The sequence below is a fragment of the Cervus canadensis genome, chromosome 5, assembly GCF_019320065.1.
Source record: "Cervus canadensis isolate Bull #8, Minnesota chromosome 5, ASM1932006v1, whole genome shotgun sequence".
Taxonomy (NCBI): domain Eukaryota; kingdom Metazoa; phylum Chordata; class Mammalia; order Artiodactyla; family Cervidae; genus Cervus; species Cervus canadensis.
The window spans coordinates 5,759,363-5,786,907 of NC_057390.1; the positions used below are offsets into that span (position 1 = coordinate 5,759,363).

Here is a 27,545-nt window from a genome sequence, read left to right on the forward strand (position 1 = left end):
GCTTAAGTCTCCTGCCTCTGGATTTCAGTTTTCTTCCTCCTGTAGTCTCAGGACTTCTCCAACTATACAGCCCTGATAAGAAAACTTCTAGGTTAATGGCTAAAAGATTCTCCCCCGTTAGGGACACCCAGAGAGGTTCACAGAGTTACATGAAGAAGAGAGGGAGGAGGGAGATAGAGATGAACAGGAGGAGAAAAAGGGGGACTCAAGAGGAGAGAGACAGATCTACGCAGCTGTCTGTTCCCAGAGTGTTCTCCGTAGCCCAGTCACCTACAAAGATTCACAGAATTGGATTGGGAAGAGAAGGGAAAGGAGGAAATAGAGGTGTTCTAAGGTAGAAAACAGAGAGTCAAGATTGGGAGAGAATCAAAACACACCCTAAATAATAAATGGAACTGGGAATATTGATCTAAAATTCCAAATTTATATCACATATAAAACAAATTAATAACTAAACAGAGAAGGTAACTCTAAAAATACAATATTGAAAACAAAAACACAAAAAATTTTAGAAAAATATTATAATTCATTTAACAATAGTTTTTTTTTTTTTTTGCAAGGTTATAGTGAAATGAAAGTGAAAATTAAGGAGTAATAGAGGAGTAATAGAGGACTTTAAAAGAAAATAAGAGAAAAAAAGAGAAAAAAAGAAAAAAATTTTTTTTTTCCTAATTAAAAAATTCATAAAAATATATGAAAATGAAAGTTAAGGAGTAATGGGGGAGTAATAGGGAATTTTAAAAGAAAACAAAAGAGAAAAAATAAAAAAGAAAAGAAAAGAAAAAAAAATTTTTTTTAATTAAAAAAAAAAGGTAAAATTATATCTAGGAGTTTCTCTGGAGCTGTTGCGGTCAGTGTGGGTTCGGTTCAGTTTCAGATAGCTCCTCATTCCAGCTTACACTTCTCGATATCTATAGGCCCCTTCCGGTGTAGACGGTGTTACCTACGGGTATTTTAATCTGTTGCACCTGTCCGTTCTGAAGCAGTTCCCTTTGTTTATTTGGCTTCTGTTTGCTGGTCTCTTCAGTGTCTAATTTCCGCCCTGACACAGGCGGACGAGGTGGTCTCTTGTTCAGGTTCACTAGTTCAGTCCTGCTGCGGGGAGGGAGGGGTGCTACAGACAGATATCACTGTGTGTGGGGAGCACTCACCGTGTTCTGGCCACACTGGGTTTGTCCCCGCTCACGGGTGTCTGTGCTTTCCCCGTCTGCACTGCTCAGGCTCCCGGCTGCTCTATATGGAGCGGGCCCTGCATTGCGTGTGGTTCCAGTTTTCGGGTATTCCACAAAAGCGCGGACTCGGTTGCGCCTGCGTTTTGTGCCTACCCCGCCCGAGCAGCTCAGGCAGCCAGGAGCTTGACGGGCGCACTCTCCCCGGGTGTGGTGTGCCTTCTCCCCTCCGGGGCCCCAGCCTCAGTTTCCACCCGCGCCAGTCGGGTGCCTGCGCCTTGTGTTTAGCCGTGACCCTCCCGGCGGATGTCGACCATCCAGAATCTCAGGAAGTCTTTGGTTAGAAACTGGAGGCCTGTTCGCAGTGTGGTAGGGGATGCCGTCTTAGGGGCTGAGTTTGCCCCCTTCCCCTCCCCCCTGCCTCCTGCCTCCGGCAGGGATCAGTCCTTTGTTCTGCGAACGGCGGGCAGTGTGTTCGGGCCGGTTAATTTTCTCTCTCTTGCTATCCCACAGTTTAAGTTGCTATCTCATGAAAGCTCCCTCCAATTGCTCTCAGGGCCTTCGGGCCGGTCCTTACCCTAAGCAATGCCGCCGGCTCCTCTCAGTTCCGCCCCCACTTGCTGGTGGCGGATGCGGGCGTCTGGGGTACTTTTCTGCTGGGAGTTGCTTTTAGGCACGTAATCAGTGGGTTTTATTTATTTTTCCTCACAGTTAGGTTCGAAAACTTCCCCCAGACCCGCCAGTGCGAGGGTTTCCTGGTGTTTGGAAACTTCCTCTATTAAGACTCCCTTCCCGGGCCGGGTCTCCATCCCTAGCTCTTTTGTCTCTCTTTTTATCTTTTATAGTTTGTCCTACCTCCTTTCGAAGACAATGGGCTGCTTTTCTGGGTGCCTGATGTCCTCTGCTAGCGATCAGAAGTTGTTTTGTGAAGTTTGCTCAGTGTTCAATTGTTCTTTCGATGAATTTGTAGGAGAGAAAGTGGTCTCCCCATCCTATTCCTCCGCCATCTTGGCTCCTCCTCCAAGTTTGTCTTCCTGCTTGGTTCTCCCCAGCAAACCAGACCTCCTTGGTCATAGGTTTCCTCTTTCCAACATGCTCTACCCTCCAGAAAAATCGCATCTCCAGTAGGTTTGGGGCAGGACATGCCCAAATTGCTTTCTCAGCCAGAGGGGCAGACTCACAGGTAGCACCCAGCCCAAGCAGGGCGGCACCAACTTTGAGAGCATCTTGATTAAAAATGTCTAGAGCAGTCCTTTTCATTCAGCCCTCCAGGCACCATGCCCAGGTATTAATTTCCCATTGACTTAAACTGTACTGATGTCTCCATTCATTTCCACCACCACCCTGAAAATCCTTGGCCTTCTGATCAACACCATGGAAAAAAGTAATCAAAAATAATTAAATGACTTAATGTCGAATCTGTTTTTTCAGTGAGATGTAACTCACATAGCATAAACTTCACGACTTTAAAGTTTATAGCTCTGTGATTTTTAGTACAATCTTTTCATGAGGTTGTGCAAGCATCAGCACTATCTAAATGTATTGTCCCCCAAAGAAACCCTTTGGGGATTCCCAGGTGGTACTAGTGGTAAAGAATCTGCCTGCCAATGCAGGAGATGCAAGAGATGCAGGTTTGATCCTTAGATTGGGAAGATCCCCTGGAGAAGGACATGCCAACCCACTCCAGTATTCTTGCCTGGAAAATCTCATGGACAGAGGAGCCTGGCAAGCTACAGTCTATGAGGTTGCAAGGGTCGGACACAACCTAGCGACTAAACCCACTCCATGCACATGGAATCATACAATATGTGGTCTTTTGTTTCCAGCTTTTTTCACTTAACATCTGTATGTTAGCAACTACCTGTGTTTCATTTCATTTTATGGCCAAATAATATTCTATTGTATGGATATACCATTTCATGTATCTGTTTATCTTTTGACAGATATTTGGGCATTTTCATTTGGGGCTATTAAATAATGCTGCTGTGGTACACTCCTGTGCTTATTTTTTGAGTGGATATATATTTTCAGTTCTCTTGGGTATGTATCTAGGAGTGGAACTGCTAGGTTGAATGGTTAACTTGGTGTTTAAATTTTAGGGAAACTGCCAAACTTTTCCATAGCAATTATACCATTTTACATTCCCAACAGCAGTGTGTGAAGGTTCCAGTGTCTCCACATCCTCACCAGTACTTGTTGACAGGTGTGTGTGTGTGTGTGTGTGTGTTTATTGTAGCCTTCCTAGTTGGTAAGAGGTGATATCTCATTGTGGTTTTGGTTTGCATTTCCCTAATACCCAATGATGTTGAGCTTTTCATGGACTTAACGGCAATTTGTATCCTCTTCTTTTGAGGATGTCTGTTCAAATCCTTTGCCCATATTTAATCAGGTTATTTATGTTTCTGCTGTTGAGTTGTAAGAGTTCCTCATACAGTCCAGATACTAGACCCTTACCAGATACGTAATTTGCAGATATATCCCTCATTCTGTGAGTTGTCTTTTCAGTTTCTGTTTTATAATACTTGTTTATTGCTATTTTTTGCTGCACTGGGTCTCTGTTGCTGTGCGTGGACTCTCCCCAGTGGTGGCGAGTGGGGGCTTGCTCTAGTTGCGGCGTGTGGCTTCTCCTTGTGGTGACTTCCCTTGTTGTGGAGCACTGGGCTCTGGGGCGCACAGGCTTCAGTAGCTGCTGCACTTGAGCTCAGTAGCTGGTGACCTGCAGGCTTCAGAGCGCAGGCTCAGTCGTTGTGGCCCCTGGGCTTCGTTGCTGCATGGCTTTTGGGATCTTCTTGGACCAGGGATCAAACCTATGTCCCCTGCATCGGCAGGCAGATTCTTAAGCACTGAACCACCAGGGGAGCCAGACTTTTATAATATTAAGCTATAATTTAAGCATTTAGATATAAGCCATAAATTAAACATTTAGATAGTTTGTCCATTTTGAGTTACTCTTTTGTATATAGAAAAAGGGAGGGAGTCAGAATTTGTCCTTTGACCTAAGATTATCTAGTTATCCCAGCAGTCCACTTAAAAAAAAAAAAAAAAAACTTTTTGATGCTTTGTAAAGGTATAACACACATACAGAAAATACACAGTCATAACTGTATGGTTGAATTAGTCATCACAGAGTGAGTGCAGCCAGGAAGCCAACACCCAGGTCACGAAATAAAAGCTTCCCCTGTAGATGCCCCTCCTATTTAACTCTGCTTTCCCCGAAGATAATCTCTGACTGCTTTCTTTCTATCTTCCTTCCTTCCTTCCTTCCTCTCTTCCTTTTTCTTTCTTTCTTTGCTGGTTTGATGCTGCACATGGGCTTTCTCTGCTTGCAGTGCGCGGGGGCTGCTCTTCGTTGCAGTGTGCAGGCTCCTCGCTGTGGTGGCTTCTCTTGGTGCAGAGCACAGTCTCTAGGCACACGGGCTTTGGTGGGTGCAGTTCTTGGGCTCAGTACTGTGATGCACAGGCGTACTTGCCCTGCAGCTTGTAAGATCTTAGTTCCTGGAGCAGGGATTGAACCCATGTCCACTGCATTGGCAAGACAGATTCTTAACCACTGGACCACCAGGGAAGTCCCCTCTGACTGACTTCTAATACCAGAGATGGGTTTTTTCCTGTTGGAACCTTATTCAGATGAAATCGTATGTTCTGAACATCATGTTTATGTGATGAAGCTCTTCCAGCTCTTCCATGCTCTTCCAGCTCGATGGCTAGTTCTTCTCCCTTGGTACCTAGTATCCCATTCTATGAATTTACAACCTGAATCCATCCTTGAACTTACGTCTTTCTCAAAGTATCCTCTCTTCATTTTACTCCCCTTCAACCTTTTTACCTTTTGGTCTTCCCAGGTGGTGCTAGCAGTAAAGAGCCCACCTGCCAATGCAGGAGATTTAAGAGACATGAGTTTGATCCTTGGGTCTGGAAGATCCCCTGGAGGAGGTCCAGCACAACCCACTCCAGTATTTGCCTGGAGAATCCCATGGACAGAGGAGCCTGGCGGGCTACAGTCCACGGACTTGCAAAGAGTTGGACATGATTAGAACAACTTAGCACACATGCAAATCGTTTTCACTCCTAGCGTTGCCCACCATGCACTACCGCTTGCCTATGGATGGTACCAAAAATTTTAAGAACAGTTGGGAGGATTCAGGAACTATTAACAAGCAAGTAGAACAGAATTCTTTTTTTCTCCTTAATCATGACACCAAGCAACCAAGCATATTAAAGTCAGAAATGTCAGATTATTGAGGAGATAATTACAGTTCTTCTGTGCTTGCCATGAGGCTTCTCCTTCACTGAACAGTTTCCCAGACAAGATGATTTCATGGGAGAGGGCACAGCTGGGACACTAGAAAGTTTCATTATACTTGTTATTCTTTTATTATTCCTGTCATAATTGTATATACCTATTACAAATGTGACAGTAATGATATTGCCTCCTTTTTGTCCGCCCTCCACCCAAAGTTGCCCAGGGGAGAGTAAAGAACATGTTAATTGCTTTTGTTAAAAGTTGGGGGAGAACAATCAAGCCGGGATTGGAATAAAGTATTGCAGCAGCATTTGATTGCCCCTAATAGTGTAAGCAGAATGGTTATATGTCCTAACTGATGATTTAGCTAAATGAAAGAGCAGGTTGGTTTGATTACCAACATATTTTGTGCAAATTACTCAAACCAGGTCAGTGTCACCAAGAAATAGGACAGCCGGGATCAAGTTCATCCGTGTGACATTTATGCTGGGCTCTGCCCACTGTGGAATTACAGAATTGTCGAATTTGGAACCTGGAGAGGATGGGTCAGCAGAAATTCAGCCGGCTACCACCCGGAGCTCCTGTGTCCACCTCACCTTTTTCATAAGACTGAGGCCTACCCCACACGACCCACTGAAATGCAGAATCAACCCCAGAACTCCCTCATCCTTATCCCATACACAAAAGAAAACAGAAAATCCATAAGAGATTTTATGAAGAGATATAGCGGCTGGACCAAAATCTGGATTAAAGCAAAAAACAAAAAACAAGCAATAACTTTACTTGTAATCCAAATGGTTGTGAACTCTGCAGGCATCTTCACGGGAGCGTGGTCTGCATTCATTTGGGGCTCACCCTGAGCCAGGCAGGAGCTGCTTAAGGCCTCCGCAGAGTAACTTTTCAAAAGTGTCAGTCACTCAGTTGTGTCCAACTCTTTGCAACCCTACGGACTGTAGTCCACCAGGCTCCTCTGTCCATAGAGTTCTCCAGACAAGAGTACTGGAGTAGGTAGCCATCCCCTTCTCCAGGGCATCTTCCTGACCCAGGAATCGAGCCCTGGTCTCCTGCATTGCAGGCAGATTCTTTACCTAATCTGAGCCACTAGGGAAGCCCCATAGAGTAATTCACCAGGGTATAACTCATAGGAGCCTCATAGTGGCCCTTTGAGTTTGTACCATTTCACAGATGAGGCAACTGAAACGTAAAGATGTTAGGTCATTACCATTAGACAGCCAGGAAGGCACAGAATCTAAACCAGGCTATTCTGTCTCCAAAGCCCAAGTTTTTAACATTAAACCCTACTGCTTCTCTACGACAGGTGATGTATGGGACTCTTTTAGATACAGACACCATAGCCACATTATAGCAATTCATTAGTGTGGCCATTTATGTTTTTAATTTGCTTATTCATTCATTTACGTTTTGGTTGTGCTGGGTCTTTGTTGCACGGCGTGGTCCTTCTGCGGAGGCAGTGAGTGGGGGCTATGCTCTGTTGTGATGTGTGGGCTTCTCACGGCAGGGCTTCTCTTGTTGCAGAGCACAGGCTCCAGGGCCCTTGAGCTTCACGGGCTTAGTTGCTCTGTGGCATGCAGGATTTTCCCAGACCAGGGGGGATTGAAGCTGTGTCCCCTGCATTGGCAGGAGGATTCTTAACCACTAGACCCCCAGGGAAGCCCCACTGTGGCCATTAGGACTATTAGTTGTCACCCCTGGTGGCCCCTTAGAATCACCCAAGAAGCTTTTAAAAATACTTATTACTGGGTCACACCTCACAGACTAACACATCAGAATGTCTAGGGATGGAACCCAGGTTGTGAGCTGGGGCCAGTTTGTACCAGCTTGCAAAAGATGATTGTTAAATTTTTAAGAGTTTTGCAAGCCAGCTGATATCATGTTGGCAGCTTGAAACCAGCGAGGGTCTGAGTATTTATACCCTAGAGATAGGCAAACACGACTGATGTGGGGATGGAGAGCCTTCTGCCAGATCACCCCTGGGTCAGGCCTAAACATCGATGTTTTTAAAGATGCCCGGGTGAAGTCAGCATGCGGTCAGGGTTAAGACCTGTGGATTTATACATTTTCTAAATTTATCGTTGACTGTGCTGTGTCCTCGTTGCTGCACAAGGGCTTCCTCTAGTTGTGAGCAGGAGCTACTCTTCACTGCAGCGTGCAGGCTTCTCATTGCAGTGGCTTCTCTTCTTGGGGGCCACAGGCTCTAGGGCACGTGGGCTCAGTAGTTGATATGGCGGCGGTGGTGGTGGTTTAGTTGCTAAGTCGTGTCCGACTCTTGCAACCCATGGACTATAGCCCACCAGGCTCCTCTGTCCATGGGATTCTCCAGGCAGAGAGACTGGAAGGGGTTGCCATTTCCTTCTCCAGTAGTTGATGTGCACAGGCTTAATTGCTCCACGGCATGTGAGATCTTCCTGGATCGGGGATTGAACCCGTGTCTCCTGCATTGGCAGGCAGACTTGTAACCACTGGGCCACCAGGGGGGCCCAGAAACTATGGATTTTGGTGTGCTTTCTGCCTTCATCCTGAAGGGAGACCACGTGATACTTGAGCTATGCAGGTAGTCATTAAAATAACTTAGCTCTTTCATCTATAAGCTGCCAAGCATCCCTGTTTTCTCAGTTTGGGAGATAAACCTTGACCCTGGAATGCATACTTCTGGAAGTAATTCCAAATCAAAACAAGCATCTGACCATGTTTCTCCATCGGAAATGTGTCATCAGTATCTGTTACAGGAGCATGCTCAGTCACGAAGTCACGTCCAGCTCTTTGTGACCTCGTGGACTGTAGCCCACCAGACTCCTCTGTCCATGAGATTTCCCAGGCAAGAAGACTGGAGTGGGTTGCCAGAGCTATTACAGAAGAGATGCCTCTAACATATGTCAATAGAAGGGTGTAGCGAGCAGCCTTCTTCACGGCCGTCTGTCCCTTCCACAGGACCAGGCTGACCTGTGTGTTCTCCTCTTCCTGCATGAGTCTCAGCTAGCTTGATGGCATCTTCTCCCAACATCAAATCCCAGTCCTCACCCTTGCCCTTCCAGATGTCTGCCTTAGAAGGCGGGGGTGGGGTAGGGAGGACAGCAGAGCAAGGAGACATGTCCCTGTTGGGCAGGGTGATAGTTACCCCACCAGCCTACTTTCTGCCCCATTTTCTAGACTCTTCCTTGACCATATGTAGCCCAACGTTGTCCTGCTGGTTCCTGTGGAGCACGAGCTATTGGAAGGCAGGTGTTCTAGGGCATAAGTACAGCCTACATGATGGTAGGCTTTGGGGGCTCCACTGTTATTACAATGCTTCCCTAAAAACTTGCTCCCATATGGCTGTATTTCCCTTGCTATTTAGAAGCCACTTGGACCATATTGCTCTGCTCATCCTGCCCAGTCACCTACAGCTTGTAATGTTGGTCCCATCAAATGCCAGTGAAGACTCAATTCAGTTCAGTCACTTCAGTCGCTCAGTCGTATCTGACTCTTTGCAACCCAATGGACTGCAGCATGCCAGGCTTCCCTGTCCATCACCAGCTCTCAGAGCTTACTCAAACTCATGTCCATTGCATCGGTAATGCCATCCAACCTTCTCATCCTCTGTCATCCCCATTCTCCTTTTTATTTTTTAAATTTTTTTCCTCTTCTCCACTTGCCTTCAATCTTTCCCAGCATCAGGGTCTTTTCAAAGGAATCAGTTCTTAGCATCAGGTGGCCAAAGTATTGGAGTTTCAGCTTCAGCATCAATCCTTCCAGTGAATATTCAGGACTGATTTCCTTTAGGATTGACTGGTTGCATCTCCTTGCAGTCCAAGGGACTCTCAAGAGTCTTCTCCAACACCATGGTTCAAAAGCATCAGTTCTTCAGTGCTCAGCTTTCTTCATGTTCCAACTCTCATATCCATACATGACTACTGGAAAAACCATAGCTTTGACTAGACGGACCTTTGTTGGGAAAGTAATGTCTCTGCTTTTTAATATGCTGTCTAGGCTGATCATAGCTTTTCTTCCAAGCAGCAAGTGTCTTTTAATTTCATGGCTGCAGTCACCATCTGCACTGATTTTGGAGCCCCTAAAAATAAAGTCTGCCACTGTTTCCCCATCTATTTGCCATGAAGTGATGGGAACAGATGCCATGATCTTAGTTTTCTGAATATTGAGTTTTAAGCCAACTTTTTCACTCTCCTCTTTCACTTTCATCAACAGGCTCTTTAGTTCTTCTTAGCTTTCTGCCATAAGGGTGGTGTCATCTGCATATCTGAGGTTATTGATATTTCTCCCGGCAATCTTGATTCCAGCTTGTGCTTCATCCAGCCTGGCATTTCTCATGATGTACTCTGCATATAAGTTAAATAAGCAGGGTTACACTATACAGCCTTGACGTACTCCTTTCCTGATTTGGAACCAGTCTGTTGTTCCATGTCCAGATCTAACTGTAGCTTCTTGACCTGCATACAGATTTCTCAGGAGGCAGGTCAGGTGGTCTGGTATTCCCATCTCTTTAAGAATTTTCCACAGTTTGTGGTGATCCACACAATCAAAGGTTTTGGCATAGTCAATAAAGCAGAAATAGATGTTTTTCTGGAACTCTTGCTTTATCGATGACTCATCTAATGTTGGCAATTTGATCTCTGGTTCCTCTGCCTTTTCTAAATCTAGTTTGAATATCTGGAAGTTCATGGTTCACATACTGTTGAACCCTGGCTTGGAGAATTTTGAGCATTGCTTTGGTAGTGTTTGAGATGAGTGCAATTGTGTGGTAGTTTGAGCATTCTTTGGGATTGCCTTTCTTAGGGATTGGAATGAAAACTAACCTTTTCCAGTCCTGTGGCCACTGATGAGTTTTCCAAATTTGCTGACATATTGAGTGCAGCACTTTCACAGCATCATTTAGGATTTGAAATAGCTCAACTGGAATTCCATCACCTCCACTAGCTTTGTTCGTGGTGATGTTTCCTAGGGCCCACTTACTTCACATTCCAGGATGTCTGGCTCTAAGTGAGTGATCACACCATTGTGATTATCTGGATCGTGAAGATCTTTTTTGTATAGTTCTTCTGTGTGTTCTTGCCACCTGTTCTTAATATCTTCTGCTCCTGTTAGGTCCATATCATTTCTGTCCTTTATTGTGCCCATCTTTGCATGAAATGTTCTCTTGGTATCTCTAATTTTCTTGAAGAGATTTCTTGAAGACATCTCTAGTCTTTCCCATTCTATTGTGAAAGTGATCTTCCCATTCTATTCCTCTGCCATCTCAGAGAAAAATCAGAGATTTGATTATAACACTGATTTCCCTGGCAGTCCAGTGGTTAAGACTTTGCCTTCTAATGCAGGAGGTTCAGGTTTAATCCCTGGTCAGGGGGCTAGAATCCCTGGAAACTACCTAAGTGTTCATTGACAGATGAATGAATAAAGAACATGTGGTACATATACACAGCAGGTGATTACTTAGCCATAAAAAAGAATTAACTAATATCACTTGCAGCAATATGGGGGCTTCCCAGGTGGTGCTAGTGGTAAAGAACCCACCTGCCAATGCAGGAGATGTAGGAGATGTGGGTTCAAGCCCTGGGTCGGGAATATCCTGTGGCGGAGGGCATGGCAACCCACTCTAGTATTCTTGCCTGGAGAATCCCATGGACAGAGGATCCTGGCAGGCTACAGTCCATAAGGCTGCAAAGAGTCGGACAGTATTGAAGCGAGTTAGCACACAGCGATATCGATGGACTTGGAGGGCATTATGCTAAGTGAAATAATTCAGATGGAGAAAGACAAATACTGTATGATATCACTCATATAGAGAGTCTTAAAAAATACAACAAACTAGTGAAAATAACAAGAAAGAAGCAGGCTCACAGATGTGGAGACCAAACTAGTGGTTAGCAGTGATGGGGCAGACAATATAGGGGTGGAGGTGTGAGAGGTACAAACTGTTGGGTGTAGGGTAGGCTCAAGGATGTGTTGTACAACGTGTGGAATATAGCCAATATTTTAAAATAACTGTAAGTGGAAAGTAACCTTTAAAAATTGTATAAAAATTAGGGACTTCCCTGGTAGTCCAGTGGTTAAGACATTCGCTTCCAATGCAGTGGGTGTGAGGTCCATCCCTGGTCGGGGAGCTAAGATCCTACACACCTTATAATCAAAAAACAAAAACATAAACAGAAGTAATATTGTAACAAATTCAGTAAAGACTTTAAAAATGGTCCACATTAAAAAAAACTTTAAAAAATTATATAAAAATTAAAAAACAAAGCAAGAGCATTGTAGGTTAGTCAGTGAACAACAACAACAAAAAAGGTGAAATGCCCTGAAATTTTACAGTTCTTCTAGGACAGAAACTTGATTGGTGTTTTCCCAAACTTGACAGAAATGCTAAGAATTTACACAAAATTGCCAAGTTGTAAAGCAGAAAGAAATTCTTCTAAATCATGAATAGGAAAAAAAAAACAATGTCAATCAACTATTATAAAGGGAAAAAAAAACACAAAAGGGCAGGAAAACTAGAGTCTTTACAGAGTCCTGTGTAGACCAGTGACTATTAGATTTACAAATACGAATAATGTCTTGCAAACAAGGTAGTTACTTGAAACGGGCAAAGTACAGATTAACCCCAGAAAGTTTTAGGAAAAATAAATTCTGGCCTTCAAAGCAACTAATAAGCAGCATGTATTTGTATAACGAATTATACTTCAGTAACTGGAAATGCTGAAACATACATTGCAATCTGCACAAACGCAGTAGGTTAGGAACTTCGTTCCCTAAGATGTTTCTGGAATTTTAAAAATCCCAGCTTGCTAAAGTATTTTGTTTTGCCTTGACCATGAAGAAGCAGCTTAAGGACATGCCCCTCCACCCCTGTCCTTGTTCCTGTTGCCTTGATAACCAGAGTGGGTTGCCCTTTTCCTTCTCTCGGGGATCTTCTCCACTCCGGGATGGAACCCCTGTCTCCTGCCCTGCAGGTGGATTCTTTTTTTTTTTTTTTTTACAGGTGGATTCTTTACCAACTGAGCCACCAGGAAAACCCAGGTGGCAACTACCAAACTCCAGCCGCTGATGATGGGCTTTGTCATGGAGACATTCAAGGGCAAGGTGCCATGTGCTAATCACAGGCACTACACCCAATGCAGAGGGTGGGGTGCTCTCTTCCCAGAGACCTCATTAAAGGTCAAAAGGAGAAAACAGCAAGAGTCCATTATCTCCAATGTACCCCATCCATGGAAATCAGAGTAGCATATGTCCTTATATCAGCTTCTTTTATTAAACTACACATTTCTACGAAATTGCATAAAAATAACACGTGTGTCATTTCTTAATTCTGGTTTCTAGGTGTCTTTTCATCTAAAAGCTTGTTTGTGTTCTTTTTTTAGAAGTCTCAGCGCAAACGGAAGTCTGTGACATTCAGCCGGACTGGAAGCCTTCGTTCCTCAGTAATGAAGAATTCACCCAGCTGATGCTGGAGGTGAGGTGCACATTTCAATCAGCTTGATGGGTTGCGGATTAGAATGTAGCTGCTTGTTCCAGATAAGGCCATGTGCCCGAAGTAAACAACTGTTCTTGACCCTGAAAGGAAGGCTGGGAACAGACAGACTCTTGAAAAAAATCTGCCTGCTGTGGTGTGTGTTTTGGCTACTGAGTTGGGCAGCAAAAGCCAGAATCCCCAAACTCAGTGTGAATGTGTCCTGTTGCCATGGTGACCGCAGGGCAGACCCACTCCAGCCTCCCATCCAGAGGACACCTAGCGGGGGAGCCAGGCAGGGACGGAGCCAGCAGTAGGGAGAGCCAGGGTATTTATGTGGAATATATATATGCATATGCCTTGGGTGCTATTGTGTCCGACCCCCTGTGACCCCATGGACTGTAGCCCACCAGCCTCCTCTGTCCGTGGAATTCTCCAGGCAAGAATACCAGAGTGGGTAGCCATTCTCTTTTCCAGGAAGTCTTCCCGACCCAGGGATCGAACCCTGGTCTCTCTCATTGCAGGCAGATTCTTTGCCCTCTGAGCCACCAGGGAAGCCCAATGCAACAATTACATATACTTGGTAGGACACATTTTGAAAGCAAAAGTCTTCTTTTAAAATTATGCTTTTAACTTGAGGTCCTGTTTCATCAACATGGTGTATGGTATCAATCATACATGGCCATGCCCTGCCCCCCCACCCACGACCCCCGAGTGTGCTCTCTCTGTGCGGAGAAACTCACATTTCTTCCTCTGAAAAGCTGTGTGCCTGTGCCCATCTGCTGGGCTGGATTGGAGGCAGTCTGGCTGATCTGAGTGCCTGGCCTGCCTCATGTGTCTCTAGGGGTGAGACTTCTCACGACAGATGACGATGTGCTGTGTGCTGGGTCATTTCAGTCATGTCTGACTCTTTGCGCCCCCATGGACTGTAGCCCAACAGGCTTCTCTGTCCATGGGGATTCTCCAGACAAGAATACTGGAGTGGGTTGCCCTGCCCTCCTCCAGGGGATCTTCCTGACCCAGGGATTAAACCCACGTATCTTGTGTCTCCTGCATTGGCAGGCAAGTTCTTTACCATGAGCCACTGGGGAAGCCCAGACGAGGATAAGTCACTGCAAAAACATCCAGCTGGTTCTGACTTCTAAGCTAGGGATAAGTCTGGGAGTGTTCAGACACCATGGCGGACATAGAGAAAGCCTCAGAGGTGGTGTGTCTGAGCCCTTGAAGTAGAAGAAACCTGGGGTGGATGGATTCAGTCAAAAGAAGTTAGATGCTAACTGTGTCACTGGTTCCCGGCAGAGCATCAGAAGGTGACTCTTTGGGCTCCAGCTTTCTAGATCTCGTCTTATGTGCCTATATAAGACTGATATATACTTTAATTTACATAGATTAACTGCAGAAAACAGAAAGTTACTCGAGTAAGAAAATGCCAGAATGAAGCTGTCCAAATATTATGAAATATAAACGCATTAATGAACATTTGCCTGAAATGGAAGATACTTAAATCTGCATGTGAACTATATTTAAAGAAAATACAGAACTTTCTCCAGAAGCAATGCATTTTAAGTATGTTAAATTTAGAGCAGCTTGTGATATACAAGGTTGAATTAATGTATCATTATGCTATCTCACAGAAGTCATTTTGTCTTCTAATTCTTAGGGAAAAGTAATTAAAACATAACCCTATAGCACATAACAGTCTGTAGAAGCCTGTAGAAGCACATTCTACCCTCCCCACCCCCAAGGGAGTTTCACGGTATCAAAGGTGTTTGAGAAAATAAGACTTTTTTATAACAGTAAAAATGTAGTTTCTTGTAGTAGTCTCACAGTGGCCTGTATTTCAGTGGAGTCAGCTGTAACTTCTTCTTTTGCGTTTCTGATTTTATTGCCTTGGACCCCCTCCCTTTCTAACTCGATGAATCTGGCTAAAGGTTTATAGGTTTTGTTTATCTGTTCAAAGAGCCGGCTTTTGGTTTCATTGACCTTTTCTGTTGTTTCCTTAGCCTCTGTTTTGTTTATTTCTGCTCTGGTCTTTATGATTCTTTCCTTCTACCAACTCTGGGGGTATTTTGCTCTGTCTCTAGTTGCTTTGGGTGTAAGGTGATTGTCGTTCAGTCGCTTGGCCACGTCCGACCCTTTGTGACCCCATGAGCTGCAGCACGCTGTGCTTCCCCGTCCTTCACCGTCTCCTGGAGTTTGCTCAAACTCCTGTCCACTGAGATGTGAGGTTAAGTTGTTTATTTGAGATTTTTATTGTTTTTGGAGGTAAGCTCATATCTCTACGAACTTCCCTCTTCACACTGCTGTTGCTGAGTCCCATAGGTTTTTAGATTGTTGTGTTTTCGTTTTCATTTGTCTTTGGGTATTTTTATTTCCTCTGTGATTTCTTCACTGAGCCACCGGCCGTTTAGTAGCAAGTTGTTTAGTTTCCCTGTATTTGTGTTGTTTGCAGGGCTTTTTTTTCTTTTCTTTTTTTTTTTTGTAGTTGATTTCCGATCTCATAGCATTGTGGTCAGAAAAGATGTTTGACAGGATTTCAGTTTTCTTACATTTGCCGAGGTTCACTTTGTAGCCCAGCATGTGGTCAGTCCTGGAGAATGTTCCGTGTGGCCTTGAAACAAAATTGTGCTCTGCTGCTTTTGGGTGGAGTACTCCATAATCACCAGTTATGTCCACCTAGTCTAATGTATCATTTAAGGTTCGTACTTCCTTATCGATTTTCCAGGAGGATCTGTCTGTGGATGTCAGTGAAGTGTTAAGGTCCCACTATTATTGTGTTACTGTCCGTTTCTCCTTTTCTGCCTGTTATCATTTGCCTTCTATATTGAGGTGCTCCTGTATTGGGTGCATATATGTTTACACTTGTGGTGTCTTCTTGGACTGATCCCATGGTTATTATGTAATGCCCTTCCTTTTCTCTTATAACAGTCTTTATTTTAAAAATGAAAATTTGGGCTGAACTGAGATTTAGAAGGCTGAAATTTCTAGAAAAAGACGAGTTTAGATTTGTATGGATATGCATTATGCAGTTTCCTCTGCTCCTAGCGTAGACTCTTTGAAGCCAGTCTAAAGGAAATCATGCTACGTAAGTGAATTCGATGGACTCCAAATTAAGCCTGTACAACAAGCAGGAGTTCTGGGTAAATTGCATCTTTGAGACATCTGGGAGACCGTCCAACTAGAACTTTAGATTTGTCTCTGACTGTCTTAGGCTCCTCTTCCACCCTTTTGCTCCTCAGGAGACACGACCAGGTGAAGGGTGACAGGAGCCTCCTGTGCCTTCCTTGCGATGGTCCCCATGGGATGATGCTCTCATTTTCCAGGATGCAGCTTCTCCATGGTGTGCATCCCATCCCAGCTGCACATCCCCCTCCTTTGTTCAGAGCCACTTCAGGGAGCATGAGGAATCCAGATGCCATGTCTTCGTAACTAGGAATTTCCTTTTTAAAATGAAGATGAAACCCAGGACAGAGTCCGTCAGACCCCAGGGAATGGCACTGCTGGTGTCTTCTGAGTGTGAATCCCTGCTTCCTTCCTCTTCTCCCAAAAAGGCCCCAAACCAGACTCCAGGAGAACTCATACCCTTGTGGGACTGGAAAGAACGAAAGCGACTTGGTCTCAGCCAGCCGAGCTTGTCGAGTGAAAGCTGCCCAAGATGGTAGCCACAAGCGTTTGAACAAGTAAATTCAAAGGAAGGGACACTCTCGTTGACAGGCAGTTACGGGATATGCAGTGTTTCTGAATTTTGTTCAGAAAAGCTACAGCCATCTTTTCTCTTAGCCTAGAGGTTGTCCCAGAGAAGACAGGAAACACTGTCAGAAGCAGGGATTGGCAGAGAGGTGTCATCTCGTTTCCCTCTGGTGGTGGCAGGTGTGAAACTCGGGCCATTATGGAATCTCGGGTGTCCACTGAAGGTCCTGCCAGAGTCCCCATTGCAACAGGAGGGGCACGCCACTTTTTAATCACGTCCTGTTGAGTCACTCTCAAATGTTGCCAGTGGGACTTCTGAAACCATCACAAGCGCTCTTAACGCAGTGACTCAGCGTAATCCTCATGCGTTTGATGGAAAATGCCAATGGGCTGATGAGCGTTATCCTCCATCCATAAATACCTCCTGCTTTTTAACACCCACTTGCTTTATAAATTCAAGAGGGCATGGGCTCACTGTGCAAGAGGAGAATTTAGACCGCTCCTGCTTTTCCCAGTATTTCAATCTGCTGTTTCCAAAACGGTCCCGCTGACGTCATCCACAGTGCCTCCACCTCTTAGAAAAATTCACCTCCGGGAGCGCTGCTAATATGATTTCTTTTAATTTAGAAAAAAATACTTAAATGGAAAAGAAATAAAGGTCACTAGAATATTGGGGCTTCACAGGTGGCTCAGCAGGTAAAGAATCCTCCTGCCAATGCAGGAGTCGCAGCTGATGCGACTTCGATCCTGAGTCAGGAAGATCCTCTGGAGGAGGAAATGGCAACCCACTCCAGTATTCTTGCCTGGAGAATCCCATGGACAGAGGATGCCTGTTGGGCTACAGTCCATGGGGTCTCAAAAGAGGCAGACACGACTGAGCAACTGAACACAAAGGCAGGATGTACTTTGGTGTTCATGATGACTGGTAAATCTGGTCCAAGATTTCTCCACCTCAGCCCAATTAGTGTTTTGGACCTGATCGTTCCTTGTGGTAGGGACATACTGTGTATTGTAGATGGGATATTTCAAAGCATCCTTGGCCTCCACCCACTAGATGCCAACAGTGCCCACCCCAGAAGCGATAACCGGAAAGGTCTCTAGACATTGCCAGGTGTCCACAGTGGGGCAGAGTTGCCTCCAGTTGAAAACCACAGACATAATCGAAGAGAATGGGGTCCACTTCAGAAACGTGCTTTAATAGATGCTTCAGTCTTAAATCCTGCAGTGTGGGCCGTGTGCTAAGTCACATCAGTCGTGTCTGACTCTGTGCAACCCTGTGGACTATAGGCCACCAGGCTCCTCTGTCCACGGTATTCTCCAGGCAAGAATACTGGAGTGGGTTGCCATTTCCTCCTCCAGGGGATTCTTCCCAACCCTGCAGAACCTAAGTGTTAAATAGTCAGTGACCCTAGTAGTAATTTTCCCAGTGAAAAGAACTCTCTCCCACGGTGGTGTGTGCCGATGGTGGTACCCTTCTCCGCACACTTCTGGACTATTTCTGGCTCCTGCTGGCAGGCACTTAGCTGCACCCTCCTACCCTGAAAGAATCCATGCCCTCTTGGCTACACAGAAGATCAGTAACACCCTGGGAAGGTTGAGCTGAGGGTATACAAAATGTTTCTGGAACTTTCTACACATGCTTCACTTTGGGAATTTTTTTCCCTCAAAGTAGAAAAAATCCACACATTTGTGCAAGATGCTATTTCAACAGTACAGTCAGTGAGGCAGCAGTGATAGTTTACAGCGACTGCCTTCCTGAGCATCTTATGTCCTCGAATATTTGTTTTGGGGGAGAAAGGTTTTGTTTTCCATCTCTTCCCTTTCTGTGGCAGGCCAGTATGGTGAGTTGCCCGGATGACCCCATTCTCTGCTGGACAGAGTCTGAGTTTTAGAAGTCACCTTTCTGTGTGACTTATGAAAGCATTGTGAGCACCTGATGAGGAACCCGAACACCAAACAGCCGGTGGATCTGTGAGAAAACACGAGGGCCTGTATCTTTTCTCTCATGAGCTCCGAGGGCAGTGCACCTAACCCACGGCAGGCACTTGGTCAAAACTTCTAAGCAAATGAATTTTCCAGGCATGCTGAAGTATGGTTGGCCTTCCATGTCTGTGGGTTTCACACCCACGGTTGGCTGAATCCCAGAATGCAGGAGCCATGGATACGGGGGCAACTCTGGGGGGCTTGAGCATCTGTGGAACTTGGTGTCTGCAGGGGTCCTGGGACCAGTTGCCCACGGACACTGAGGGATGACTGCTCTTGTGGATCTAGTCGAGTAACCCAGCCTTTCCCCATCAGCCCTTACTTTTCACTTTGGTGGATTAGTGTGAATGTTCTTTATAAAGAGTTCCTTCAGAAGGTCTTTCTATGGCAATGGACCAGCAGGCACACTTTCTGTTTTTAATGCCTCTGTGAGCTCGTGTGTGTGTGTGTGTGTGTGAGTCGCTCAGTCATTCTGACTGTTTTTCGACTCCATGGACTGTAGCCTGCCTGGCTCCTCTGTCCGTGGAATTCTCCAAGCAAGAGTACTGGAGCGGATTACCATTCTCTTCTCTAGGGGATCTTCTGATCCAAGGATCGAACCCATGTCTCTTGCATCTCCTGAGATGGCAGGCAGATTCCTTGCCACTGGCACCACCATGGGAGAAGCCCATGAGCTCCTGTATCTTTTAGTAAATGTTTACCACTGAATTCACAATGGTAATGGGGATGGAGAATAGGGATCGTGAACTCTTCACTGACACCTTTTAATGGCAATTGTGATATTTCTGATTCAGCCCAAATGCACACTTATCAGTAAATGTACTCAGGTAATTTCCACCGCTGAATTTATGTCATGATACCGTAGGTCCCATTTTCCACTAAGCCCTTTCATGCTTTGCAACCATTTCATCTGGGTTAGACAAGTTCTATGTAAGAAGCCCACTTGTGTGCAAGACAAAAAAAAAAAAGTGCTGTGAGGATAGCCATGGAAATATTCAAAGAGTTATGAAACGAAGTCATTGTTGTAACCCAGGGTCCTTGGCTTCAGTGATCCCTTCCTGCATGAAAGCATGACGGAAGAGCCTTCACCTATTGCATTTTTCGCAGGCCTTGGATGGCTTCATCATCGCCGTGACGACAGATGGCAGCATCCTCTATGTTTCTGACAGCATCACACCTCTCCTCGGGCACTTACCGGTGAGTTTCTGCCCAGATGGCCTTTGCCAGTATGTGTGATCTTCATTCCCATTCAGGTCTCAGAGTTGGGGTGCTGTGGGTCTGCAGGGTCTGTGTGTGAGGAGGGTCGAGGAGTCCTGACCAGGCCAAGGCCTAGCCCCAGGTGCTTCCAGACAAAGGGCAGATGCAGGACTGTGTCATCCTGGAGTGAGTAAGACCTGAAACAGGGGCCATGATGCGTCCCCACCCTCCACTGTCCTGGAAACCGCCCGGAAGCCATGCGCCCATGACATAGTTGTCAGAGCTCAGAGCCTCTCTGGAAGCTGACGGACACCTGCAGAGGAAGACAGGGTCCCCCGGGGGCAGGTGTAGGAGTGTGCACCAGATGGCTGGAGATGGGGCGGGGTTTGGGGATACCTGGAGATGTGCCTGGGATGCAGTAGGTGTGACACTTGCTGGTGGCAAGGGTTCAGTGACAGGGATGACCATGGGGGTAGGGGCAGTGAAATACTCTTTGAAGATGTTGGACCAGGAGGACCTTGGGGAACAAGGAGGATCTGGACAGAAGGGTGAGCTCTGCAGTCCAGGGAGCCACTTGGGGCATGGAGTGGGGCGGTGCCATGGGCACTCCTCGCTTCCCTCTCCCCCTCTCTCCCCCTCCCTCCTTCTCTCCCTCCCCTTTCCTCCCTTCTTCCCTCATCCTCCCCTCCTCTCCTCCTGAGCCTCTCTGGCTCTGTGGTACCCACATCAGGATGTTCTTACTCACAGAGCAGCACTCGCCTGCTGGAGGGCCCCTGGGGGAAGGTGTCGGCCAGCCTCCCACCTCCCGCCACACCATCATTTATTCCCAGAGTCTGGCCTGGAAGCACACTGTATCAGGAGCATCCTTTGTGACTAAAGGGGATAAAATATCATCTCTTCTGTCTCCTCCCAGGCGGTTGTATGGCTAGAACACTGACCGGAGGGCGGGGGGGAGGGGGGCGCGTAGCAGCCTGCCCTGGGGTTCTGGTCATGGGAAATCATGGGCTGGGATGATACTGGAGGACCGTGGTGGCCACTCCTTAGCCGTGCCTACCTGGGAGCGCCATGGGCTTGCTCTGTGGGCAGCTCGCCCCCCTGGGTGCTAAGCCCAGCTTTGCTAACGGTCAGAACCCCACATCGTCCTGGGTCATACTTTTACTCAGAAGCCACTCCCCCTTCTGCTGATGATGCTGGGTGGAGACCAAAGCCACTGTCCATGATTTTCCTTTGCAGGTCACTATGTGTGGTGGCCCAGCATTTTTCACTTTGCAAGGCAGATGTCTTTGCATCACTCCAAATCCATCTGACATTGTGGTTCAGCCCATGTCCAGGGTGTATGAGGCTGGGGGTTGCCTCCCCCGAGAACCCTTGGAAGAGGTTGGTTCTCACTCAGCCCTCAGGAGTCAGGAATGCATTTTCATCTTGGTTTTTGGGTCAGGTTGGAGTAGTGATGTGTGTGTGTGCGCGCGCGCATGCTCAGTCATGTCTGATTCTTTGCAACCCCTTGAACTGTAGCCCACCAGGCTTCTCTGTCTGTGGGATTCTCCAGGTGAGAATATTGGAGTGGGTTGCCATTCCCTTCCCCAGGGGATCTTCTCAAACCCACATTTCCTTATTGCAGGTGGATTCTTTACTCTCTGAGCCACCAGGGAAGGAGTGCTGAGACCCAGTGAAATCTGCATGGTTTCTTTGGGCTGATCTGAGGAGATGGGGGGCTTCTTCCGAGGGAGTTGGGTTTTGTCTTGAGTGGACAGGATTGAGCAGCGAGAGGCGCTGATGGAAAGTAAAGACACGTTGCCTCCAGAGTGGCCTGGGGTTGTGCCCAGAGCCATTTGGTGAAACAGAATTTGCACTGTTCTGCTTTCTGCTCTTGGTAATATCTGATGACTGAGTTGCCATGTGTGTCAGAGGGGACTTAGTTGATTGGGAATTCTTCTGATTTGACATTATGGGGCAATTTAGAGTCATCTTTATGAATTATTTTCTTTTTTAAAAAAAGGGTAGAGTTAATATTTTATTGTCACTTATCAGATGGCAGTTAGGTATATAATCTTCATACTTGATCTTTCCTTTATGTAAAAAAAAAATTGCAAGTTTTAAACAGTCAATGGCTAGTCATGTCTTCAGAAAATATGATTTGATTAGATTAATTCATGAATGGTGGCTTTAAGTTTTCCCTTGTAACTCCAGAAAATTCACCCACCTTCTGTCCCTTTTAAAATAACTGGAAGGTTGGTGTGCATTTGGCTTCACACTGTGAAGCCGCATCCTGATGGCCATTCACATCTGCTTTGAGGAATAGCACATTGGAACACTTTTCAGTGAGAGAGTGAAAGCCTTGATCGTTCTGCAAGTCCCACTGTGGTGTTGGAAAAGACTCTTGAGAGCCCCTTGGACTGCAAGGATATCAAACCAATCAATCCTAAAGAAAACCAATCCTGACTATTCATTGGAAGGACTGATGCTAAAGCTGAAACTCCAATACTTTGGCCACTTGATGTAAAGAGCTGACTCATTGGAAAAGACCCTGATGCTGGGAAAGATTGAAGGCAGGAGGAGAAGGAGATGACAGAGGATGAGATGGTTGGATGGCATCACTGACTCAATGGACATGAGTTTGAGCAAGCTCCAGGAGATAGTGAAGGAAAGGGAAACCCGGCATGCTGCAGTCCATGGGGTCGCAAAGAGTCAGACACGACTGAGCAACTGAACAGCAGCAGTAATGCTGGTTGTACAAGTGAAAGCCCTGGCCAGAAGTGCAAGGTCAAAGTGGACTATGGGGTCAAGGTCCTGGGGCGGGGGTCACAGCAGGGTGAAGAGGTCACAGAGAAGGAAGACAGAGCGCCTGATTCATGATACCACGAGATGCAGTGCTTTCGAGGAAGCGTCCCTTGGCCCTCCTTCTCCACCTCCACCTGCCCTTACCTGCCACGAGGGTCCACCTGGTCCGGGTCACCTTGTCTAGGTGGCTCCAGGTCAGGGTGGACGTGGAAGGGTGCCCTGACTAGGCGAGGGCCCAGCAAGGAGGTGTGGCTGCCCATCAGACTTGATCCCAGGTGAAAAGGGTCCAGGGCAGCTCTAGACTTGTTTGACTTTTCTCTGCCTCTTGATCTGTATTTATCATGCATGCAGAAGTATGTGTAAAACATATATTCTGGTTTTAAACTAATGATAAGGTGAGTGTCAGCACACATGTAGCAGTCCCCAGGGGTAAGACAGACAGCCCAAGCAGGCCCACAGAAGTTCGTCTCTGCTCCTTTCCTGACACATCATCCACCACGTAGAGATGGCCATTTCCAGATCATCCTGTCCTTGCTCCTCTCTGCGGTTCTGCCAACTTGTTTTGTAACTATTTATTTTTGGGTCTTTATTGGGGCACATGGGCTTCTCTTCGTCGTGGCTTCTCTTGTTGCAGAGCACAGGCGATAGGTACACAGGCTCAGTGGTTGCGGCCCTTGGACTCTAGAGCATATGCTCAGTAGTTGCTGCATATGGGCTTAGCTCCTTCACGGCATGGGAGATCTTCACGGATCAGGGATCAAACCCATGTCCCCTGCACTGGCAGGCAAACTGTTTATTACTAGACCACCAGGGAAGACTGTTCTACCAGCTTTTCTGTTCATTCGTCATTAACCACTGTCACTGAGCATGAGCTTTGGTTTATCTCCATGGAGACAGAGCCGTGGAACGTGTTCTCCGGTGACCTCCTCTCGCTCAGCTTTGCTATGGCATTTGTCCATCTCACACCGTCCAGAGTGGCCAGCGTGGGTTTGTCGTCCTTGCTGTGGGCACCTGCTACAATCCCTGCCCCCAGGCCAGCGTGGAGCTCTAAAAAAGAGCGTCTGTGGATGTCTGACTGTGCTTCCTAATGGACATTGATGGCGTCCCTCAGAGAGCTGACCGTGTGTGAGATCGCTGGATCGTGGGGTAGCGACCGGTCACCATTACTGGGTGACGGCACCGCTGCACCCTGCATCAGCGAGGGTAGAGAATTCCTGCTGCTCCTCGTCACCAGCACTTGATATTGTCAGAACTGTCAGTTTTTGTCAGTCTAGTGTGTGAAGAAATCTTGAAATTTTGCTTTTCCCCCTGTTGCTGGTGTGACTGTCTTCGTGTACTTGGTCAGCCATTGACTTTCCTTTCTTGTGACAACCTCGTTCAAGTATTTGCTCTTTTCCGACTAGATGCTCTGGGTCTTCCATGCAGTAATTTGTGAGCACTCGCTCCATGTTCTGTCGGGTGCTGTTTTATTAATAATTGCCTCCTAGTCACTCTGCCCTAAGGTGACAGCGATGGCCAGACACACAGCACCCAATGCTGGACAAGTGAGGTTGACAGTGGATCAGTCACACGGGCTCACAGTCCCAGGGAGCAGGGCGCTCCGCGTCACGCAGGCACGCGTGGGGGCTGCACCGGGGAGCAGAGCAGGGGTGGTTTGGGGGTAACAAGAGGGGGCGCTGCCCATTGGTTCCCACACAGGATGTGCCTGACTGGCAGGGCACTGAAGCCCACTTCCAGGATGAGCAGTAAGTGGCCCGGGGGCCCCCAGTAAGGGCGTTTGTTTAGTTCAGGGGACCTGATTGGTGGCAAGAGGATCTGTCAGCTGGGGTGGTGAGAGGGGTTCAGGAGTCCGGTCAAGGCCCTCTCAATGCAGTTAGATGACAAGGCCACACGTCACTCTGAACCTGCATCCCAGACGCACACCACAGGCCTGTGCTTTGCAAATAACTGCTCTGGCTTGCGATTCACCTTACCCTCTCTTTAGAGTCTTTTGATGAAGAGAGTATGTCTTTAGAGTTAGTCCTTTTTATACCTGAATTCATCCCTCACTCCTCCTGGGTGGAAGCTGTTTTCTGTACTGTCTTCGGAGAGTCTTCCTGTTTGGCAGTCGTTAGTTGGATTCTGAATCTTGTTCATTCACTCAGGCGTGTCTGACTCTGTGACCCCACGGACTGCAGCACACCAGGCTTCCCTGTCCACCACCAACTCCCAGGGTTTGCTCAAACTCTTGTCCTTTGAGTCAGTGATATCATCCAACCATCTCATTCTCTGCTGTCCCCTTTTCCTGCCCTCAATCTTTCCCAGCATCAGGGTCTTTTCCAATGAGTCGGCCCTTCGCATCCGGTGACCAAAGTACTGGAGCTTCAGCTTCAGCATCAGTCCTTCCAATGAGTATTCAGGACTGATCTCCTTTAGGATGGACTGGTTTGATCTCCTTGCAGTCCAAGGAACTCTCAAGAGTCTTCTCCAACACCACAGTTCAAAAGCATCAATTCTTTGCTGATTCTGAATCTAAACTGAATCAAATAAGATCACACATGCATCCCATCTGGAGAAGGAAATGGCAAGCCACTTCAGTATACTTGCCTGGGAAATCCCATGGACAAAGGAGCCTGGCAGGCCATGGGGTGGCAAAGAGTCAGACAGGATGAGCGACTGAGCACGCATGCCTCCCACGCCATGGTCCTCCTGAAGATTGAACCCCTGGCTGCTTTCTGAGCCCAGTCCTGCCTCTGCTCAACATGAGGCTTCTTTCTCACCAAAATCTCCTTCTCACCACGGCTGTCACAGACCTCCAGCCAGAACTGCTGGGGCCCCTTGGGCACATCCTGAGCAGGGTGTCCATGCAGCCCGCTTCCAGCCCAGCTAGCCGGTCTGTGCACTTCTGTGCTCACTTAATTTTGCTGGTGCAAATGTCAGCTCAGAGACAGAGGACTATGCTTTCTGTCTGGTCAGATCCTCCGCAGGCTCTCATGGGGCATAGTGGGCAACATAGGAGAAGTGCTGTTGGGAATTCATGGCAGGCATTTAGAGTGAAGCCCAGAAAAGGGCACGATTCTTTTCTTGTTGTTTTGTTTTTTAATTTATTTTAATTGTAGTATAATTGCTTTCCCTGGTGGCCCAGGGGTAAAGAATCTGCCTGTCATTGCAGGAGAAAGGCGGGTTCGATCCCTGGGTGGGGAAGATCCCCTGGAGAAGGAAATGGCAACCTACTCCAGGATTCTTGCCTGGGAAATCCCATGGACAGAGGGGCCTGGTGGGCTACAGTCCATGGGGTTGCAGAGTTGGACGTGACTTGCTAATTAAACAACAGCAGCAATACTTGCTTTACAATGTGGTGATCGTTTCTTCTGTCTAATGAAATGAATCAGCTATATGTAGCTATACATCCCCTCCCCCTTGAGCCTCCCCACACCCCACCCCCATCCCACCCCTCTAGGTCATCACAGAGCAGCAGGCTGGGCTTCCTCTGTTACACAGCAGCTTCCCATTAGGTGTCTATTTTACACACTTTTGTTTTGTCACTCAGTCGTGTCCAACTCTTTGCAACCCCACGGACTATAGCACACCAGGCTTCCCTGTCCTTCACGACCCCCCAAGAGTTTGCTCAAACTCATGTCCCTTGAATCAATTATGCCATCCAACCATCTTGTCCTCTGTCTTCCCCTTCTCCTCCTACGCTCACTCTTTCCCAGCATCAGAGTCTTTTCCAATGACTCGGCTCTTAGCATCAGGTGGCCAAAGTGTTGGAGCTTCAGCTTCAGTCCTTCCGATGAACATTCAGGGTTGGTTTTACACATGGTAGTGTATATACGTCAATGCTACTCTCTCTGTCTGTCCCCTTTCCTTCCCCCACCGTGTCCACATGTCCATTCTCTACATCTGCCTTTCTATTCCTGAAGGGCAGATTGTTGATAAAGTAGCCAAGGGCATAGCAGCAAGTTGGCATCAAGAATCTTCCGTCTGTAACACATAAATGATGTTCCAGATAATGTGATTCAGCTATGGGCTGGAGCCTCCCCTCCCTCGTCTCTGGAATTGCCACAATTTTAATAAACAGAGCTCACTCCGCGCATTCAAGGGACAGTACAATTGCAGACATAATTTACTCTCCTGTGAGCACTAGTGTTTAAATTCTCAAATTGTCATTGTTTGTGTTGGTTTCCAGCACACGGAAATTGCATAATAGGAATATAACAGCAAAGACCCAGAAAGCTCGCTCTGTGCTGAGCGTGTTCTGAGTTCTCGTGTGTCAACTCTTCATCCACACGACCCCCCCACGGCTTACCTCTTCCTCCCGCCTCCAGCATTCATCTTTGTCCTGGGCACAACCTGTACCCTGAGGTGCCCCCACAGCCCTCTGACCTGCCAGTCATCCCCCTCAGGAATCGCAAGGCCGGGCAGCCCCCCACCTTGCACCCTGCCACCCCACCGTCAGGGGTGTGGGCTTCCGGCCGGCCCTCCGAGAAAAGACCGTGTGGTGACGTAGCCATTGTTTTCAAGGATCCAGGATGTCTTTAAGAAGAAAGAGTACTGTCATCTGTGAGCGTGAGTCATGCTCCAAAAAACTAAAGGGAGTGGGCTTAAAATAGAATCAAGAACATCGGAAGGGACTCGGAGAAAGCCAGACTGAGAAGATAATGGCACAGTGAGTACTGTGGCTGCAGAGAGATGAAAACAGGAGCCTCTAGGTGGGGAGCCCAGGAGACCCCGGGGCCCCTCCCCCCACCCCTGCCCTTCAGTGGCCACCAAGCCTGTCCTCCAGCCCTGGAGCCCTGGCTGCAGGAGGGCAGGGACTTGCCTACTTCGCTGTGCTGCTGGAAGAAGGGGCCAGAACACGGCATCCTGAGCTGGTGGCGGGCAGGTGGATGATGACGTTGTCAGCTGAGCCCTCTGGACCCGGCCCCTTCCTCCGAGCCTCCCCTTCCCTGGACCTGTTACAACCATCTGGCTTCTGTGCTCCCTCCCTCCTCCGGCCGCTAGAGGGTCTGAAACAAAAGCAAAGTCCAGCCCACCTCTGTCCATG

At 47.1% G+C, this 27,545-nt stretch overlaps 1 protein-coding gene across 5 annotated transcripts in view; it reads left to right on the forward strand.

Annotated features, from left to right (window-relative positions):
• The window catches only part of NPAS2 (neuronal PAS domain protein 2), a 122,223-nt gene that overhangs the window by 32,935 nt on the left and 61,743 nt on the right, over positions 1 to 27,545 (forward strand). For all 5 annotated transcript variants that reach the window (XM_043467969.1, XM_043467967.1, XM_043467968.1 and 2 more), the window contains exons 3-4: positions 12,780 to 12,871; positions 19,649 to 19,738. In XM_043467969.1, coding sequence (XP_043323904.1) covers positions 12,780 to 12,871; positions 19,649 to 19,738 — 182 coding nt within the window. The remainder of the gene's footprint in view (positions 1 to 12,779; positions 12,872 to 19,648; positions 19,739 to 27,545) is intronic.